General features: G+C 40.2%; 1 protein-coding gene across 1 annotated transcript in view; it reads left to right on the forward strand.

Moving 5' to 3' along the window:
• The window catches only part of NCOA3 (nuclear receptor coactivator 3), a 138,357-nt gene that overhangs the window by 109,859 nt on the left and 8,547 nt on the right, over nt 1-19,951 (forward strand). Inside the window, exons 6-17 of the mRNA XM_078057472.1 lie at nt 377-551; nt 946-1,134; nt 1,303-1,404; nt 5,333-5,473; nt 5,753-5,900; nt 7,075-7,466; nt 7,641-8,509; nt 9,702-9,837; nt 11,309-11,503; nt 11,879-12,124; nt 12,225-12,351; nt 13,572-13,743. Coding sequence (XP_077913598.1) covers nt 377-551; nt 946-1,134; nt 1,303-1,404; nt 5,333-5,473; nt 5,753-5,900; nt 7,075-7,466; nt 7,641-8,509; nt 9,702-9,837; nt 11,309-11,503; nt 11,879-12,124; nt 12,225-12,351; nt 13,572-13,743 — 2,892 coding nt within the window. The remainder of the gene's footprint in view (nt 1-376; nt 552-945; nt 1,135-1,302; nt 1,405-5,332; nt 5,474-5,752; nt 5,901-7,074; nt 7,467-7,640; nt 8,510-9,701; nt 9,838-11,308; nt 11,504-11,878; nt 12,125-12,224; nt 12,352-13,571; nt 13,744-19,951) is intronic.

Below are 19,951 nucleotides of genomic sequence, written 5' to 3' on the forward strand. Positions count from 1 at the left end.
GGGCTCGATCTTACGACCCTGAGATCATGACCTGAGCCGAAATCAAGAGTTGGACACTTGACTGACTGAGCCACCCAGGCACTCCCAGAAATTTATTTCTTAAAGTTCTGGAGGCTGGAAGTCCAAGATCAGGTGTTGGCAGGCTTGGTTTCTCCTGAGACCTTTTTCCTTGGCTTGTAGATGGTTGCCTTTTCCGTATGTCTTCACATGATCTTTCTCTGTGTATATGCATCCTTAGTGTCTCTTTTCTTATATATGAACGTCAGTCCTATTGGATTAGAGCCCTATTCTTATGAGGGTTAGGGCTTCAGCATGTCAATTTTGGTGGGGATACAGTTCAGTCCATAATAGCCAATATTAACATATCCCACTATAGGCATTGGATGGTTTCCTGTTTGTGGTGAATCGTGATGGAAACATTGTATTTGTGTCAGAAAATGTCACACAGTATCTGCAATATAAGCAAGAGGACCTGGTTAACACAAGTGTCTACAATATCTTGCATGAAGAAGACAGAAAGGATTTCCTTAAAAACTTACCAAAATCTACAGGTAGTCTTTTAATATGTATTTTCTAAATAAGTTAAAAAAATTTATCTTCTTGACCATTTCTTAGAAAACTGAATGTACATCTTGGGAAGTAAAGTGATCAGCCTTGTGCAGAAAGGCAGGTGGTTAATAGCAAAACTTTCAAATATGACCTCGGTGAATTTAGAATTTGGTACACATTTATATGGGGCCAAAATATATAGCGAATTACAAAATGGTGAGATTTTTGTTGAAATGGAGGTTATTCCAATATTATATATATTGCCACTGCGAAATGTCTGTGTAGAAGTTACTATGGAAAACATAGTAATGAGAAAATACAGCTTAAATTCTTGATGATAGTCATAGATGGAGTTGCCAGCTTTTTAAAAAACTTTTTTTCTTTTGTTTTCCAAAGTTAATGGAGTTTCCTGGACAAATGAGACCCAGAGACAAAAAAGCCATACATTCAATTGCCGTATGCTGATGAAAACACCGCATGATATTCTGGAAGACATAAACACTGGTCCTGAAATGCGCCAGAGATACGAAACAATGCAGTGCTTTGCCCTGTCTCAGCCTCGAGCCATGATGGAGGAAGGGGAAGGTAAGATTGACCACATGTTTGAGATACCTGCTAAACAGTGGACAGATTTGTAGTTCTGTGATTTCCATTGTTGTATTCATTTACTGAATTCCACATCCTTGGTTGCCTATTGAATAGACTTGTCCAAAAGTTAAGTATAATCCTTACCTGGTTAAATTTTTATTATAGATTTGCAATCCTGTATGATCTGCGTAGCACGCCGCATCACTACAGGAGAAAGAGCATTTCCCTCAAACCCTGAGAGCTTTATTACTAGACATGATCTTTCAGGTAAACACTTGGTGTATGTGTGTGTGTATACATTTTGTTCATTGGAGAGTTTTCATAAAAGTTAACTATTTCTATAGCCTGCACTATGACGTAAGTGCCTACACCCACTGTCATGAATGCTTTGCATGGATTATTTCTTATGTTACTTATGCAACTCTAAGATTCACTAAGACCCCTGGCATTTGTGTTGGGTATATTTGACACTTAAAATCCCTCAAATAAATAAAAAATAAATGTAGAGGGACCTGGCTTTCTCTCCAAATAGCATCTCATATCAGAAGTTAATATTTCTTTCTCTAACTTTAAACCCATTTTTCATAAATAAGTTTTCAAAAATACAGGTAATTTAATGAGAATTACTGGAGTAATTCTTAATGTCAACATGAGTTTCAGTTTTTGTTTTTTTTTTAAGATTTTATTTTTGAGAGAGAGGGAGAGTATAAGCAGGGGGAGCAGCAGAGGGAGAGGGAGAAGCAGGTTCCCTGTTGAGCAGGGAGCCCGACATGGGGCTTGATCCCAGGACCCTGGGATCATGACCTGAGCCGAAGGCAGACGCTTAACTGACTAAGCCACCCAGGTGTCCCGAGTTTCAGTCTTGGTCTGCCCTTTTTTGACTATGGGAATAAAGAATTAAAGCCAGTGTTACGTGTTAAAGCACAATGATGAAGTTAAATGAGGTGGCAGTATTATCTGTATTTACCTTCAGGGTTACTTCTGTGATCATCTAACCTTGAATGGTGATGCCAGCGTTTGTCTTCTAGGCACCATCTCTAGGCACAGTCTCCGAAATGAGGAACTAGGCCTGGTGACAGATAGGCTGGGTTACTTGTCCAGGATCCTGGCTAATAAGAAAGACTTTGCCGCTGAGTCTGCCTGATGTTGAAGCTGTACTGTTTTGTTTTGTGTCCACCATGTGGACCTGCAGTAAATAATTTGATAAAATGGAGTAGGTTTAAACATCTAACATACTCTGGCTATTATGTGTGTACATATGTGTGTATGTATATATGTGTTATCTACACATACATACATTACAATATTTTACTGTTTAAAAAAACAGCTATTTTTGTAGTTATCAGTCATTTTATGCAGACTCAGTTTCCTGTCTTGAGGCTGCTTGAGATTAATTTTCACAGATGAAACAATAGCAAAAAAGTTTTTTGTATTCTTAATTTAGTCTTTTTACACTGATAAAGAAAAAATTTTTCCAATATGAAATAATATTTATTTACTTACCTTGAGATTGTCAAACCTGGTGACAGGAATTTTTACCTTCTAAAGTGGTTCTTTCTCTGTATCTATTATGATTTGGCCGATTAAAGAACAATACTTCACATTTTGTAATAGAAAATGCTAAATAGAACAAAAAAAGAAAATACTAAATGAACATCTTTAGAACATCTTTATTCAAGTAGTTTAGTGACTAGAACCTTTAAAATTATCTCATTAATGTTTTCTTTTATTATAAAAGCAATACATACACATTATAAAAGTTAGAAATTACCAAGCAGGAAAAATCAGATAGTTTCATCTGGGTCACATATTTTCCAGTTGCTACCTGTTCTTTCATAGGAAGTTTGTTGCACTGAGTGCAGTACTTTTTTTGGAGAGGTTTTATTCTCTGTCCCTGATGTAAACTTTTTCTGAGCATCTATTTTGTGTTTGTCATCTGGCTCTTGGAGCTAAGCTCAGGGGAGGTGCTTGAGGACAGAACGTCCTTATTCTGGGCACAGCGCATAAACATTTACTCTTTCCTGGAATGCATTTGTCCCTTCTTTGTAGGGTCGTCATCTAAACCCCCCCCCCCATTAAGGTTTTTTTAAAAAATATGTCATTAAAGGTCTGAATTTGAAACAGATTCTTAGACTGGGGCCTCTGTTTGTCAGCTCATTTGCCATTAGTGCCTTTGTCATCCCCAGTAGCATTTTTAGAACTCTATTTTACCATGTGAAGCTGTCTGAGTTTTCCCAATCCAAACCTGCTTTTCTTCAACATTTTAACTTTTTTGACAAACACATCATGGAGAGGATAAATAGATTAGGAGAGATATAGAAAAGCTTTCCAATCTGTTTGGAATCAAATTATTGACTACTTCTTTTAAGTCATTTGTCTGTACCTCTTGGGTCAGGATTTCTATCACCTTCCTGATTTGGGGGACCCTGTTGGTGCTGAGCATAAAAGGTCATCTGGATCTGGGTATTGCATTTTTTTAGTAAGGCCTTTGCAGAACAGACAAAAACAACCATTGATAGTCTTGACAGCAACATGAGCTTTCAATCATAGTCTGACATTTTGTTTTTTTTTGTTGTTGTTTTTTTTTTATTTTTATTTTTTTAAAGATTTTATTTATTTATTTGATAGAGACACAGCGAGAGAGGGAACACAATCAGGGGGAGTGGGAGAGAGAGAAGCAGGCTTCCCGCTGAGCGGGGAGCCTGATGTGGGGCTCGATCCCAGGACCCTGGGACCATGACCTGAGCCGAAGGCAGACGCTTAACGACTGAGCCACCCAGGCGCCCCTATAGTCTGACATTTTGTGACGAGGGACCATATTTTGTTGTGGATATCCATGTCCCGAATGTTGATCACACAGTTTTTGCCCAGGGCATCCTCAGTAATTATTTTGAATTTTTAAAATATGACTTCAACATTCTGCAAATCAGCAAGGCTCACTTCAAAAGCACAACTCTTCAGGTCATCAGGGGCAATTTTGGTCCCTTTGACAAAGTTCTCATGAATAATGTTTTTGGATTATTCCTTATATGGAGCATAGCTGGTGCTTTCTCCTCGTACCACTCTTTCTTTGACAGTGGGTCAACTACTTTCTTCTTGGCTCCTTTTTAAAAAAATATTTTTAAATTTATTACTATTACTATTATTTATTTATTTATTTATTTATTTATTTTTTGAGAGAGAGAATCTTAAGCAGGCTTCACACCCAGCGTAGAGCCTAGAACTAGGCTTGTTCTCTTGATCCTGAGATCATGACCTGAGCCAAAACCAAGTTGGACGCTTAACCGGCTGAGCCACCCAGGCGCCCCTCTTCTTGGCTAGTTTTTGACATTTTTTGTAAGGTGTTTATTCTTGCCATCTTGCCCTGGTACTGCTCAGAAAGTGTGGAAAGGCATAGCCGTCCATTTTTTAAGGACCATCTTCATGAAACCTTTTATTTCATAGCATTCTTTTTTTGAAGACTTCGTTTATTTATTTGACAGAGAGAGAGAGAGACAGAGAGGGAACACAAGCAGGGCGAGTGGGAGAGAGAGAAGCAGGCTTCCTGCTGAGCAGGGAGCCCGATGTGGGGCTTGATCCCAGGACCCTGGGATCATGACCTGAGCTGAAGGCAGACGCCCAATGACTGAGCCACCCAGGCACCCCTTCATAGCATTTTTGAGTTGTATAAATTGTATAGTCAAATACACTAGTTGTCTCTAGTGTATTTGATGTTAAGCAAAAGTCAGAAACTTCCAGAATTGTAGAAATGAGTATTTGGTTAACCGTCCTGATTTAGATTTTAAGTGTCCAAAAATGCAGTCACCTCTCAGATGGAAAGAATTGTTCCTGCTAGCTGTGTAGGCAGGTATTTTCTTAGTCTTCAGATGTCAAATGTCTTCAGATGAACAATTTTAGTGGTAGGTGTTGTTTTTTCCTTTAAGTGAAAATGAACCTAAGGTTATCTGGACACGTCATATTCTGTACATTCAGAAAGTGAAAGGAGTTTTGTGATACTCTTATGTTTTGTACAGTAGAACATTTAATGTAAGAGTGTCTTGTAGGACTATGTCCTTAAAAAGAAAAGTTCTGGATATAGCAGAGAAGGTGGAGCAAAGATTTAGTGTCTTTATTTTATTCTTCAGCACTATGCCATTCATGTGCAACCAGTAAATACTTGTGGGTTGGATTTAAATCTTTATTTTCTGTTTAATAGGAAAAGTTGTCAATATAGATACAAATTCACTGAGATCCTCCATGAGACCTGGCTTTGAAGATATAATCCGAAGGTGTATCCAGAGATTTTTTAGTCTTAATGATGGTCAGTCATGGTCCCAGAAACGTCACTATCAAGAAGGTAAAGAATTTTGAGTTTGATTCTTGGTCTTGTTACTGTGTTTGTGTACCATAAAGCATTAAGTATATACATGGCCATACATGGCTGCTTTTGTGTGGGGGGTAGGAAAGTGATTTTTGAGCAGTCTTCTTTTAGCCTGCTTATAATTTTGGTGCAGGTCCATTCTTTTCACTGGATTTTGAAAATGTGGCACTTGAAGTACATTTCCTTTCTCTCCTCTCTTATATGTATCTATTTTGTCAATTGTAGTCACTAGTGATGGCATATTTTCCCCAACAGCTTATATCCATGGCCATGCAGAAACCCCAGTGTATCGATTCTCATTGGCTGATGGAACCATAGTGACAGCACAAACCAAAAGCAAACTCTTCCGAAATCCTGTCACAAACGATCGGCATGGCTTTGTCTCAACCCACTTTCTTCAGAGGTAATGGTAGATTACTGGGTCTCTTCACATTAAATGCAGCAGTGTTCTCAAGGTGCTTTAGTATTAATTTAAAAAGACGTTGGATTTGCTGAAGTGAGTTTAGATTCCTGGATTGTTACACTTATTTTACTTATTTATTTCTTAAAGATGTTATTTATTATTTGACAGAGACACAGCACGAGAGGGAACACAAGCAGGGGGAGTGGGAGTGGGAGAAGCAGGCTTTCCACTGAGCAGGGAGCCTGATGGCGGGGCTCGATCCCAGGACCCTGACATCATGACCTGAGCTGGAGGCAGACACTTAAGGACTGAGGCACCCAGGCACCCCTTATTTTACTTACTTTAATGTGCTGCCAAAGCGAGCATATATTTTTAAGATTATATTATTATGTGAAAATGAGGATTTGTTCATTAAATAATTACTTCCTAGGAAAGCTGGGGAATGGGAAGGCTAGTGGATAAAAGAGCGTAAAAAGGGCGCCTGGGTGGCTCAGTCGTTAAGCGTCTTCCTTCGGCTCAGGTCATGATCCCAGGATCCTGGGATCGAGCCCCGCATCGGGCTCCCTGCTCCGCGGGAGGCCTGCTTCTCCCTCTCCCACTCCCCCTGCTTGTGTTCCCTCTCTCACTGTGTCTCTCTCTGTCAAATAAATAAATAAAATTAAAAAAAAAAAAAAAAAAAAAAAGAGCGTAAAAAATCTGACTACTGCTGATACCTTTCATTTCTGATATGTTTACGTTGCTTCTAGTGATTGAATTTGAAATTTAAAAGTAGACTTTAAGAAAAAAAGATAACTATTGCTGTTGCTAATGGTAAATGCGCAGCACATGGAAGAGCAGAATATTTATGCGTTAATTATCTTGAGTAATTTGCAGTTACCTCCAGGTTAGCCCCTCGAGGTGTGGCAACTGTAGTAAACCCTGCTGTGAGCCCAGCTACCATAGTTCTTGGCCCTTCACGGTGCTGTGCTTGTGGTCACTCATTTAGATTCTGTGGCATATTAAAAAATACGTTACTGGGTTCATAACTGATCAATATTTAGATTGGAATTGACACTAAGTATTGCCTAGGAAGTTAAACTCCTGGGCACTTATTTCATCATTTAAAAAAAAAAAAGTGAGTGCTTTAATGCATGCCTGTAATATTTTAGTGAAAGTTTGTCCTCTTTCTTTGCAGGGAACAGAATGGGTATAGAGCAAACACGAATCCTGTTGGACCAGGCATTAGACCTCCAGCAGCCGGATGTAACAGTTCGGTAGGCGGCATGAGTATGTCGCCAAACCAGGGTTTACAGATGCTGAGCAACAGGACCTGCGGCTTGGCTGACCCCAGCACCACAGGGCAGATGAGCGGGGCTAGGTATGGGGCCTCCAATCCCATAGCTTCAATGAACCCTGGGCCAGGCATGCAGTCACCATCTTCCTACCAGAACAGCAACTATGGTCTCAACATGAGTAGCCCCCCACATGGGAGTCCTGGCCTTGGCTCCAATCAGCAGAACATCATGATTTCTCCTCGTAACCGTGGGAGTCCAAAGATGGCCTCACATCAGTTTTCTCCTGCTGCAGGTATTGGTGTAGGCATTTCCTTTTCTTTATTTCTTCTCCCTCAGTAATTCTTCTCTTCTTGCTCTGTTGTAATCCTTGTAAAGTTTGTTCATTTTATAAAAAACTCGAGTTCAGTGACATTTTTATTACAGTATCCAGTAGTTAATTCTTTCCCTTATTTCTCTCCCAATCCAGGTGTGCACTCTCCCATGGGATCTTCTGGTAATACTGGGAGCCACAGCTTTTCTAGCAGCTCTCTGAGTGCACTTCAAGCTATCAGTGAGGGTGTGGGGACTTCTCTTTTATCCACTCTGTCTTCACCAGGCCCCAAATTGGATAACTCTCCCAATATGAATATGAGCCAGCCAAATAAAGTGAACAGTCAGGATTCCAAGAGTCCCCTGGGCTTGTATTGTGACCAGAATCCAGTGGAGAGTTCAATGTGTCAGTCAAATAGCAGGGATCACCTCAGTGACAAAGAAAGTAAAGAGAGCACTGTTGAAGGGTCAGAGAATCAGAGGGGTCCTCTAGAAAGCAAGGGTCATAAAAAATTACTGCAGTTACTTACCTGTTCTTCCGATGACCGGGGCCATTCCTCCTTGACCAACTCCCCCCTGGATTCAAGTTGTAAAGACTCTTCCATTAGCGTCACCAGCCCGTCTGGGGTCTCTTCTTCCACCTCTGGAGGAGTGTCCTCCACATCGAATATGCATGGGTCACTGCTGCAGGAGAAGCACCGGATTCTGCACAAGTTGCTGCAGAATGGGAATTCACCTGCAGAAGTAGCCAAGATTACTGCAGAAGCCACTGGGAAAGACACCAGCAGTGCGGCGTCTTGTGTGGAAGGAAATGTCAAGCAGGAGCAACTAAGTCCTAAGAAGAAGGAAAATAATGCCCTTCTTAGATATCTGCTAGACAGGGATGATCCTAGTGATACACTCTCTAAAGAACTGCAGCCCAAAGTGGAAGGAGTGGACAGTAAAATGAGTCAGTGCAGCAGCTCCACCATTCCTAGTTCAAGTCAAGAGAAGGACTCTAAAATTAAGACAGAAACAAATGAAGAGGTAATTGGTTTTTCTCTATTCCAGCTTAGTCATTGTGTTTAATCATTGCATATCTGTGTTAGAAAGACCATGTGTTATATGCAAAATCTTATCTTCTGTTTTAGGTTTATGTGATAGAAGTTACCCTTGAGCTGTCATTTCTTTATAATTTTTTGGGCATCAGTAAAGTGTATTTTTATTTATTTATTTATTTTTATTTTTAAAAGATTTTATTTATTTATTTGACAGAGAGAGAGACACATAAGCAGGTGGAGTGGGAGAGGGAGAAGTAGGCTTCCCGCTGAGCAGGGAGCCCGATGCGGGGCTCGATCCCAGGACCCTGGGATCATGACTTGAGCCGAAGGCAGACGCCCAACCGACTGAGCCACTCAGGCGCCCCAGTAAAGTGTATAATGATGGAAATACCAGATGTGTGTGTTTTAAAATGTGACTCTAACTTGAACCAGTTGGTAGCCAGTTTGAAAATTTTCATGGAGGTTTTTATTGTTGGAATGAGCAGATTGGGTCTTTTAAAGGGATAGTAGAAAGAAACGGGGAAAAAAAATTTGTATTAATTAACAGATTTTGATTTGTACCTAAAAACAAATTTCGTACTATACGTGATTTCATTCTATATAAGGGTTTCCTATACTGCTTGAGGATCACTCTTCTGGGAGACTTCACCTGAGAAAATTAAAGTCTTGGGGGAAGTCTTACTGTTAGGATGTCTGTTTAATTTTGTTTAACCTAGTGCTCTCCAAATTGTGGACCAAGAACCGTTTTTAAAACATGCCTATGAATCTCTTACTGAACGTCAGCTTGTTGCCTTTATTATTAATCACACTTGTTTTTCGAAGGTAGGTGTAGAGGCAGACCTCTCTGTCAACTAATGATCCTGACATTAGCTGGAAAATATCCTACAGTTTGAGAATTAAAGTTCTAGTGCAGATTAAAAAAATGCCCCTTCGAAAGCAGTTCCAAACCGAGAGAATTTATTTCAGTACACTGATCTAAGTTTCAAGGAAGAAGATTTGGGGGTAGGGGTCTTAAGAAGCCAGACTTTAAGTTGGACATTACTGTTTTAGGTAACTATTGTATTTTACTTATTCCCATTTTATTTGTGTTCTTCTGATGAATATGTTTATACCTATGTATCTAGTAATGTTAATTAAAAAAAAATTAACACAGGTTAATTAAAGAATTTTTTTTCCAGGGATCTGGAGACTTGGATAATCTAGATGCTATTCTTGGTGATCTGACTAGTTCTGACTTTTACAATAATTCCATATCCACAAATGGTAGTAATCTGGGAACCAAGCAACAAATGTTTCAAGGAACTAATTCTCTGGGTAAGAAAGAACTAGGTTTTATTCTTGCTGCCTTTTAAAAGTTTCTGCACATTTGTATGTAGTTACCCCTTGAACAACACTGGTTTGAACTGCACGTGTTCAGTTACACACGTGGATTTTTTGGATAAATATGTACTGTAAATGTATTTTCTTACGATTTAAAAACAACAACAACAACAACAACAACAACAACAACAAAAACCCCCAAAAACCCAAAACAAAAAACAAAATGCAGGGCTTGAACTCAAACCCTTGAGATCAAGACCTGAGCCGAGATCAAGAGTTGGACACTTAACTGACTGGGCCACCCAGACACACCTCTCATGATTTTCTTGATTTCTCTAGTTTATTTTAACAATATAGTATATAACACATGTAACATACAAAATATGTGCTAATTGACTTATTGATAAGTCTTTTGGTCAAAGTAGGCTATTAGTAGTTAAGTTTCTGGGGTCAGTAGTTATATGGACCATGTGTTGGGGGCTCAGTGCTCCTAACCCTGTGGTGTTCACGGGTCAGCTGTACTGTTACAATAAGATGGGAATCTAATTAGCATTTTTAACTTCAAAATACATATCGTGCCTCTCAGGGTTTTTTTTGTTTTTTTTAAATAATTCATAGTGCGTATGTTTTAAAAAGTTTCTTGGACATTTTCCTGTTTCTTAAAATTTCCTGTTTCTAACTAATATGCCAGTAATCATGGAACTTCTAGGAAAATGTTTGTCTTTGGTTGCTGCAGATGAGTAGTAGCTACCAGAGCGTGTATTTTTGTTAGGCACAGAGACTTGAATTAAAAAGCAGCTAAAACTGTAGATTGAAACTTCTCCTGTGACACTTGTGGAACCTTGTCATTTAGCTGTGAGTCTTCTCTTCTTTTAGTGTGTGCTGGTTCTCCCCCAGCCTCTCTTCCACAGCTGTGTGGTTTCCTCATTCATCAGTTTAAGAAAGGTGTACTACAGGTATTAGAAATTCACAGTTATCAGGAATGGTGGTTACTCACTTTCAGTGGCACCATTTCCTAAACTGAAATGGGTAGTCCGATCAGTCAGATAGGTTGGAGAAAGAAAAAAGTTAGGGGGAAATACCACATTTCATTCCTTGTTTGATTAGCAGGCAACTTCTCTAGTTATATTTAATTTTAAATTTTAAACGGAATCCACAAGTACATATAGGGAAGAACCTCTAGGAGTTTGAACATTGATAACATTTTCAGTATTAAGTGAAGCAGAGTATGAATGACCACGTCAGGCTGTGAACAGTACATCAGCCAACACTGGGACTCTTGTTTCTACTTATTTGGAATATGAGGCTTTTTTTCTTCTTTTTTTTTCCTTCCGTACTTAGTGTTTATTTTAGTAAGGAAAACGTTCTTGTGTGGGTGGTATTGGTATTTATGTGCTGTGCTTGATTACTTACTGTACTCAATCATCAGAGGATTTTTATGTATTGTGCATCTGTGTTTCAGCAGGTTTGAGGAGTCCACAATCTGTGCAGGCCATTCGTCCCCCATATAACCGAGCAGTGTCTCTAGATAGCCCTGTTTCTGTTGGCTCAAGTCCTCCAGTAAAGAATATCAGTGCTTTCCCCATGTTACCAAAGCAGCCCATGTTGGGTGGGAATCCAAGAATGATGGATAGTCAGGAAAATTATGGCTCAACTATGGGTATGTTATTTTTAATCAGTACTTATGATTAAAATTTTCTTTTGGGTAAAGCAAATTTAAAATACTTAAATCCATTTAAATAATTTGGATTAAATAATAGGTTTTTGAATAACAGTAGCATAATATTTCTTTCATGAGTTTCCTTAATTTATTCTTCATCTTGGTTATTTTAAACTTTCAGGGAAGCTAGTTGAATACGTGGCAACAATTGCCTATCAAAAATGTCTTAAAAAAAATAAATGTCTTAATAGTTGGCCAGCCCTGTTCTTCAGAATACAGCACTTTTTTGGTCAAGTTTGCGTGTAATGACTATACTTATATAGGAAGGATTTTAGTATAATATGGGAAAGACATAATCATTTCTACCTGTTTTAGGTGGACCAAACAGAAATGTGACTGTGAATCAGACTCCTTCCTCAGGAGACTGGGGCTTATCAAACTCAAAGACCAGTAGAATGGAACCTATGAGTGCCAACTCCATGGGAAGACCAGGAGCAGATTATAATGCTTCTTTACCCAGACCTGCAGTGGGCAGCTCGATGCCCACCTTGCCGCTGCGGGTCGGTAGCATCCCAGGGGCGAGACCAGTGTTGCAGCAGCAGCAGCAGATGCTTCAAATGCGTAAGCATCCCCTCCGTAAAAAAAAAGAAAATTAGATGATTTAGGGTAATTTTTGCTATTGCCTTCTTTGAAAATGTATCCCCTCTTTTTCTTCCACCAGGGCCTGGTGAGATTCCCATGGGAATGGGAGTTGGTCCGTATGGCCAGGCAGCGCCATCTAACCAACCGGGTTCCTGGCCAGATGGCATGTTGTCCATGGAACAGGGCCCTCATGGGACTCAAAATAGGTGGGGCTTTGTTATGTGACTCTGTTGAAAATGCTAGCATTGGATTATCTAGACAAGGGTCAGAACACAGGAGCAACCCTGAAAGAGAATGAGGAAAACTCACTGTGATTGAGGTGCTTGGCCGCCATCTGGGCGTTTCTTGTCTGACTGTGTAAAAATCGAGGTGAGGCAGCAAGCCAGCGAGGGAGGAGACCGCTTCATTGTTCAGCTGTCAGGACCAGTGAGTGCTCAACCTGGAGAGGGTAGATGACCACCAGTTTGAGAAGATAAATGGTGTTCAGGGGGTGAGCCTCAGTTTTCTGGCAGATTAATTTTTAAGGATTTTGATAATTCTTTTCTAAAATTATTTAAAACATTTCAGGGATGGTGAAAGTGAACTGTAGCACTCTGTTTTTGTGAAAGAAAAATGTGGATTTTGTCTGTATTTCATTTTTATTTAGCTTGGTCAGTAACTCATTTGCATGAAAGAAGCCACCTGTAAAAGTCAAGTCTAACTTGAATTCTTTAATTAAGCAAAGAAAAAAATCGAGCTGTTGAGTAGACAGTGTTGTAGCTATGTGAGTTTATTAGCTTGAGTGCTTCTCTACTCAATGGAGAACAAATAGTCTCATGATGGAATTTTTTTCTGAGGCAGAATGAGTATCTGGTTCTGTGTCCTTCTAATGTGTTGGAGGACTGTGGTGCCTTACTGTAGGGGTATGGGGTTTGTACTATACTTGTTCATGCGTGAGCCCTGTGGGCCAAGGGTAACAAAAAGTTATTTTGGCAGGTCCCGGGCTCAGTTTGCTGATAGTTCAACATTTCTGTGTTGGTTTTTTTTTTTTTTTATTTTCCTGGTCCTTTGTTGATTTCTTCAAGTTAACAAATAGCATAACTACTACCGCTTCTATTCTTGTACTAGCCCATCCCCCTCAGCCTCTGCTATCCCTCACATGTCTGGGGATCTAGTTGTTACATTTTGGTGGTGGGATTGTAAATTAGATATGTGTAAGCTAGATGTGGTGGTTGTAAGATGGCCTGGCTCAGTTTAAAATTGTGGGCCTTCAATTTAAGTTGGTGCCATTTGCTCTTCTCTGTTACTTGGTTTATTATTTGTACTCGTCATATTTAAGTTATTACTGTGTATTAAAAATGTGCGTGGTTACTGTGTGTGTGTGTGTGTGTGTGTGTGTTTGTTGGAGGAAAAGCAGCATTGACATTGATTGCAAATCTCTTTTTAGGCCACTTCTTAGGAATTCCCTGGATGATCTCCTTGGGCCACCTTCTAACCTAGAAGGGCAGAGTGATGAAAGAGCATTGTTGGACCAGCTGCACACTCTCTTGAGCAACACAGATGCCACAGGCTTGGAAGAAATTGACAGAGCTCTGGGCATCCCTGAACTTGTAAATCAAGTAGGTGGCACTAACACGGAAATGGAGGTGTATATGTGCACGCTCTCAAATGAGCATGTGTGTGCGCACATCCATGAAGCCACGCACATGAATGCCTGTCTGGGAATCTTTCCTGTTAACTTGAGTTACATCACTACATTCATGGAGGCCAGTATTACATTTAGAAATCATACTGCCAGCAGCTACTGTTTTGTAAAGCTGTCCAATTTTAGGCAGCTATAGAAATGATCCAATAAAATTTCTATGCGGTTTTATTTATTTATTTATTTATTTAAAGATTTTATTTATTTGACAGAGACAGACATAGCGGTGAGAGAGGGAACACAAGCAGGGGGAGTGGGAGAGGGAGAAGCAGGCTTCCTGCAGAGCCAGGAGCCTGATGCGGGGCTCAATCCCAGGACCCTGGGCAGATGCTTAACGACCGAGCCACCCAGGCGCCCCTTCTATGCAGTTTTAAAAATGCTGTTTTTTACTTATGTTAGTTGAATCCTCATTTTTATAATTAACTCTTTTTACTACCTGGCCAAGCAGTGTATACTCTGAGGAGACAAGCTTTTTTTTGTGTCAAACAAAACCCCGTTACAGTAGTGAATATGAAATATGAACATCTCAACAATAGCATCTCTCATTCCCAGTTACCTATGCAGCCTTATGAAAATATGTCATTCACAAACCTACGTTTTTGAAACGGAAAGAACCGTGTGTGTGTGTGGGGGGCGGGGGGCAGTGTATAGATATATACTCAATGATAATTAGGCAAGATTCTTAGGGGGTCACACAAAGGATCATACTCCTCTGTGGCAAACACTGCCACAGAAGTTTGTAAAGGGTGGGTGGGAAATGTAGAGCAGTGATGATGTATGTCTCTAGCAATACCATTTTCATGCCCCTGGCGCTGAAGAACGGCGTCTCACCTGGCTGAGGGTGGATGTGAGGGCTACACAGAGACCGATAAGCTTGAACTACCCCTTAAAATTTTATTTAAGTCGGAAAGAGCTTTCTCTGTTCTAATGATAAAATAGTGAATGATCATTATGTAAAATCTGACAATGACAAAAAAAAAAAGTGCATATTAAAAAAAAATTAAAAATCCTCTTTAATCCCTCAGTCATCTTTTTAAATTTTTTATTTAATTTTTTTTTTCATTTTTCTAAAGTAATCTCTACGCCCAACATGGGGCTCCAACTCACAGCCCCGAGATCAAGAGCCACAGGCTCCATCAGCTGGGCCAGCCAGGTGCCCCTCAGTCATCTTTTTTTGTTTAATATATATGTCTTTAATTTTAATAGGCATGTAGTATCTACTGTAGAGAACACAATTTATTTAACCAGTACTCTACTGATGAAAGTTAAATTGTTTCTAAATAATTATCATAAACAATTCTATGAATTACTCCCATCTTGTTCACTTAGTTTTTCTTACCTACAGTCTGAGAGAAAGGTTGATTGGGTTAGAGAGAGTGTATATTTTAGAGTTTTGTAGGTTTTTTTCCTAAAGGATCATACAGCTGCTTTCCCACACAGAGGCTGAGGATTGGGGTTCCTCACCCTCACAAGTGCTGTGCTGTGGCCCAAGTAGATGAAAGACACAGTGTGGACAAGCAAGTGATGAAACAAATACTGAGCATGATTATTCTTTTAAATCTTTCCCAGTCTGATTGGCAACAAAGATGCTTGTTTTATTTTTATTTTTTTAATGATTTTATATTTAAGTAATCTCTTAGACCAATGTGGGGCTCGAACTCACAACCCCAAGATGAAGAGTCATGTGTTCTTCTGAGTGAGACAGCCAGGCACCCAGAGGTGCATGTGTATGTGTGTTTTTTTGTTTGTTTGTTTTTTCCCAAGAGGGAGAGAGGAGGAGGCTGGGAGGAGCAAAGGGAGAAGGAGAGAGACTCTTAAGCAAGCTCCACGCCTAGTTTGGAGCCCAGTGTGGGGCTCGATCTCACAACCCTGAGATCATGACCTGAGCCGAAATCAGGAGTCGGAGGCTTAACTGCCTGAGCCACCCAGGTGCCCAAACATGCTTGTTTTAAATTGTATTTTGTTGATTTGCAAGACTGAACATATTTCATGTTTTTTGGTCATTTATATGTTTTTAAAATAGTTTCCTGATGGGGTTTTTATCTGCAACAGTACTTTCTGCAAGTTTATTTATTGACTTGTTGATTCTTTCATTTAACAAATACTTGTCTTCTGTATGCCAGTTAGTCTTTTTTTAGAGGCCGAGGGGCAGTAGTGAACAAATTAGTTTCTGCTCCCAAAGCTCAGATTGCACTGGAGCAGGCGCACATCAGGCAAGGAGCCACCCGGATGGAGGCAGACAGTGTGGAGGAGATCAGCAGGGAGGGCCTGTGTCGTAAAAGGACCTTCTCTTAGGGTGTCAGCATTTTTCTCTAATTCTCTAAATTATTTTCTCTGAAATAATTTCTTCTATCTGAGCTGTGATTTGAAGGCTGTTTACTTGTCTAATATATTTGAATAGTTTTCCCAGTTTCTTTTTAGGGGGGGGGCTTGTTGTAGTCTTATTCTTTAGTTTAAAAATGTTTGTGTTTTCAAGGCCAGAATGATGAGTTAAAGAATTACTGGGGACTGGGGTGAGTGGTCAGGAAAGCTTTTTTTGGGAAGATGACATGTAAGGTGACATTTGAAGGATGAGATGGAGCCAGCTTGGCAATCAGCTAGGGGAAGAATGTTCCAGAAGAGGTACAGCTAACTCAGAGGCCTCAGGCAGGGAAGGGTGGGGTTCTGCCAAGCGACTGAAAGTCCGTGAGAGCAGAGAAGGATTTCTTTGAGATGACGATGGAGAAGTAAACGGAAGCTGGTTCCACAAACCATCTTATGGAGTCTGGAATTTTTCTGCTATATTGGGAAGCCATGGAAGATTTTAAGCTTGCTTTCCTTTTTTGTTATAGTTAATTTTTATTTTTAGCCAAGTAACCTGTGTTTGAAACTGTAAAATGGTACAAAAATAGACTTTTTGAAGAATCACACGCATTTGCCCCACTCAGAGATAGTGAAACTCAAACTATTTGGGGTATATTTCTAAGTACTGTGAGTATGCAGCTATTCTTCATCAACTTCAGTCTGTATCTGTTGATTTCCTGTTACGATAGCTGACTGCATTCATTTTCCCTTGTCTGAGAACCTCGGGGTCAGGTATGCTCTGGAATTCAGGAATTTTTGGATTTAGAAAGGTAAAATGGTGCATATATGCCATTTATTTTGTGGTACCCCTGGTGTAGTTTTGAGCAAAACTTGTCATTTTAGGCATGACGTTAAGTGTATTGGGCCCTTGTGTGTCTGAAAATATCTTTATTGCATCCCCTGCATGTCTGGCTGTGTATTAAATTTTGGGTTGAAAATAATTTCCTCTTAGAATTTTGAAAGAGTTGTTCCACAGTTTTTTGGCATCCAGTGTTGCCGTGGACTCATATTTCAGTCTGATTCCTGCTCTTTCGTGTGCGACCCATTGATTGTCTCTGGAATTATTCAGGAACTTTTTCCTTCTAAAGTTGCATGAAACCTTATGGTGTGGGTCTTATCTCATTCATTCTGCTGTATGTCAGATGCACAGAGACTCCTTTTGGTTTGGGGGCATTTTTGTGTATCGTTTCTCTTTTCTTTTTAATTTGTGAGTTTTAATTGCATTTATTGGTAATGGGGCTGAATGTCTTTTTCTTTTTAAAAAAATTTTTTTTAGGGTTGAATATTTCTAAAGCTTATCAGACATGTCATTTGGTATCATTTCTTTAATCATTTTATCTCCTGTATTTTCTTACCTCTTTGGGATGTCTATTGACATGTTGGGTATTACACTGAGTCTGTGTTTTTTAATCTCTATTTTCCTTGTTTCTGAGTTACTTTTTACTTGTTTGTGTCCCTTTCATGTTGGAAGCTTTCACCATCACGTATCTTGCAATCCTTGACTATCTTTTTATATTTAAGTATGATGTATTAAAAAGAATCAGTCTTCACTGAAAGTATTTGATGGGGGGGCTATCCCTTTTATTTCAGGACTCCCCAGATTGCAACATGTAGAGCTGTTACCACCTCCTCTTCTACTCACACTGTATAGTTTTCCTTGCCTGGGAATTTTTAATTACCTGGTTGCATTTTGGGAGCTGGGCTGGGAGGCAAATTGATGATACCATAGTGTTAAGATATAAAATATAAAAATTTTACTAGAAATTATAAGTAAGATTTCCTGTTTTCAGCTTCTGCTTGCTCTTACCTCTCTGCTCTGCTTGGTGTCCCAGAACTGAGGTAGTTGAGGGAGTAAGTAGGTAGAAGGTATAGCTACATGGCTGTGCAGAATTGGGGAGCAGGTTAGGGGCTGGGAGGTAGCTGCTCCCCTGCTCTCTACTCAGATTCCTAACCAGCCACGTTTGAGCACTTTGCCTGACCCTCTACATCCCCAGTGGAATCTGTCATTGGCTCCGTGGGAAACATTTGCTTGGGTCTTATGTGTTTTCCCCTATAGGCCCACGGATCTCAGCTTCTCTACTTTCTTGAGTTGGTTGCTCCTCTCTTTTTCTGTCTTGCAAATGCCTGTTGAAATACTTTGTTGCCTTTCTTATTCTCATTGTTTTGTGGATAGATGCTACCTTTCATTTATTTATTTTAATAAGTAACTTTTTAAAAAGATTTTATTTATTTATTTGACAGAGAGACAAGAAGAGAGGGGACACAAGCAGGGGGGAGTGGGAGAGGGAGAAGCAGGCTTCCCAAGGAGCAGGGAGCCCGATGGGGGCTCGATCCCAGGACCCTGGGATCATGACCTGAGCTGAAGGCAGACACTTAACCGAGTGAGCCACCCACATGCCCCAGGATACTACCTTTTAAATTCTTTGCTATTCCTTTAGTAGAGTTAGCAAGAGAAAGGAGGTAGACATGCATGGTTAATCCATGTTTAACTTACAGTATGATTTACTTTATAGAAAGAGATTTCAGATTCCTGTCTGGAGAAGGGAATTAGAATGATGGGACAGAGCAGATGCATAGAACCATTTACTACAAGAGTCCAAGAATGTGTCTTGGAGAGGGTCATAGCAGTGAAACGGAAGAAGGGAAGGCTGTGCGATACGTCATATGGAAGAAAAACTGACAGGACTCGGTGGACTGTGTGTGCCTGTGTGTGTATGCGCACACACACACACACACACACACACACGCTTGGAAAGGGAGAATGTGAAGAATCCAGATTGCTGGCTTTAGTTCTGGGCACATGGTGTTGCCATGTTGCCATGAGGGAGGATTGGAGGAAGATCCGGGTCTTTTGGGGGAGGGGCTGTTGGGAATCATGACTTGTGTTTTCTGCGCGTGAACTCTCAGATGCCAGTGACATCCAGGTGAAGTTGTTAAGCGGGCATTTGCGTAAGCAGAGTCAGAACTCAGAGACACTTGAACTGGAGACGAGTTTGGCCGTTGTCGCTAGTAGATGAGAAGACCAGAGTAGAAGATGTAGCTAGAGAAAAGAAGAGGGGCCTAGGACTGAACCCTGATGAATGCCTACCATGCCTCCGAGGAGAGGTCAGAGAGGTGGGGAAATCGAGGGTGGGGTCACTGTCACAGTGGGGTGACGTGTGTTTTGGGGTGAGACTGTTGCCTGCACACATGCACTGTGTGCCCGTGGATAAGAAGGTAAAGGTGTGCGCAGTACCTGACAGGCTTTTCTTGTCTCAGCGTGGCAGGCTCTTCCCTCCTTTGGAACATTTGTTTTCACTGTTGTTCTGTCACCTGTTCGACTTTACTGCATACGTATCCTTTGCATGTAGAGAAGTGATGCCAGGCACATAGCAGGCACTTGATAAATACTTGTTGAATGAGTGGGTTTCTTAATAATCCCTCCAGCCATACAAATAGTAGTGGACGGCCACCTTTAGGTTTTATTTGTACAACTAGTAATACGCTTCGGGGGATATGAGTTTATGTTGATTTCCCCGGTCTCTTCCAAAATCACCTCTGATCACCATCAAAATATTCCTATACTAATTATATGAGAATTGATCACAATTTTAATTAGTTTTTTTATACTTGGCTTCGGAGGTCTGTGTTGGTACAGAAATCTGGTCTGGAACAAATAGCATTTCTCTAGGTACTCTTTGTCTGTGTGAGACTCCGTGCTAGGCACTAGGACACATTTGTGAAAACATGGGTCATGGTCTGTGTTCTCATGGAACTTCAGACAATAAACTTGATTTTCTTTT

This window comes from Halichoerus grypus, chromosome 10, assembly GCF_964656455.1.
Source record: "Halichoerus grypus chromosome 10, mHalGry1.hap1.1, whole genome shotgun sequence".
NCBI lineage: Eukaryota > Metazoa > Chordata > Mammalia > Carnivora > Phocidae > Halichoerus > Halichoerus grypus.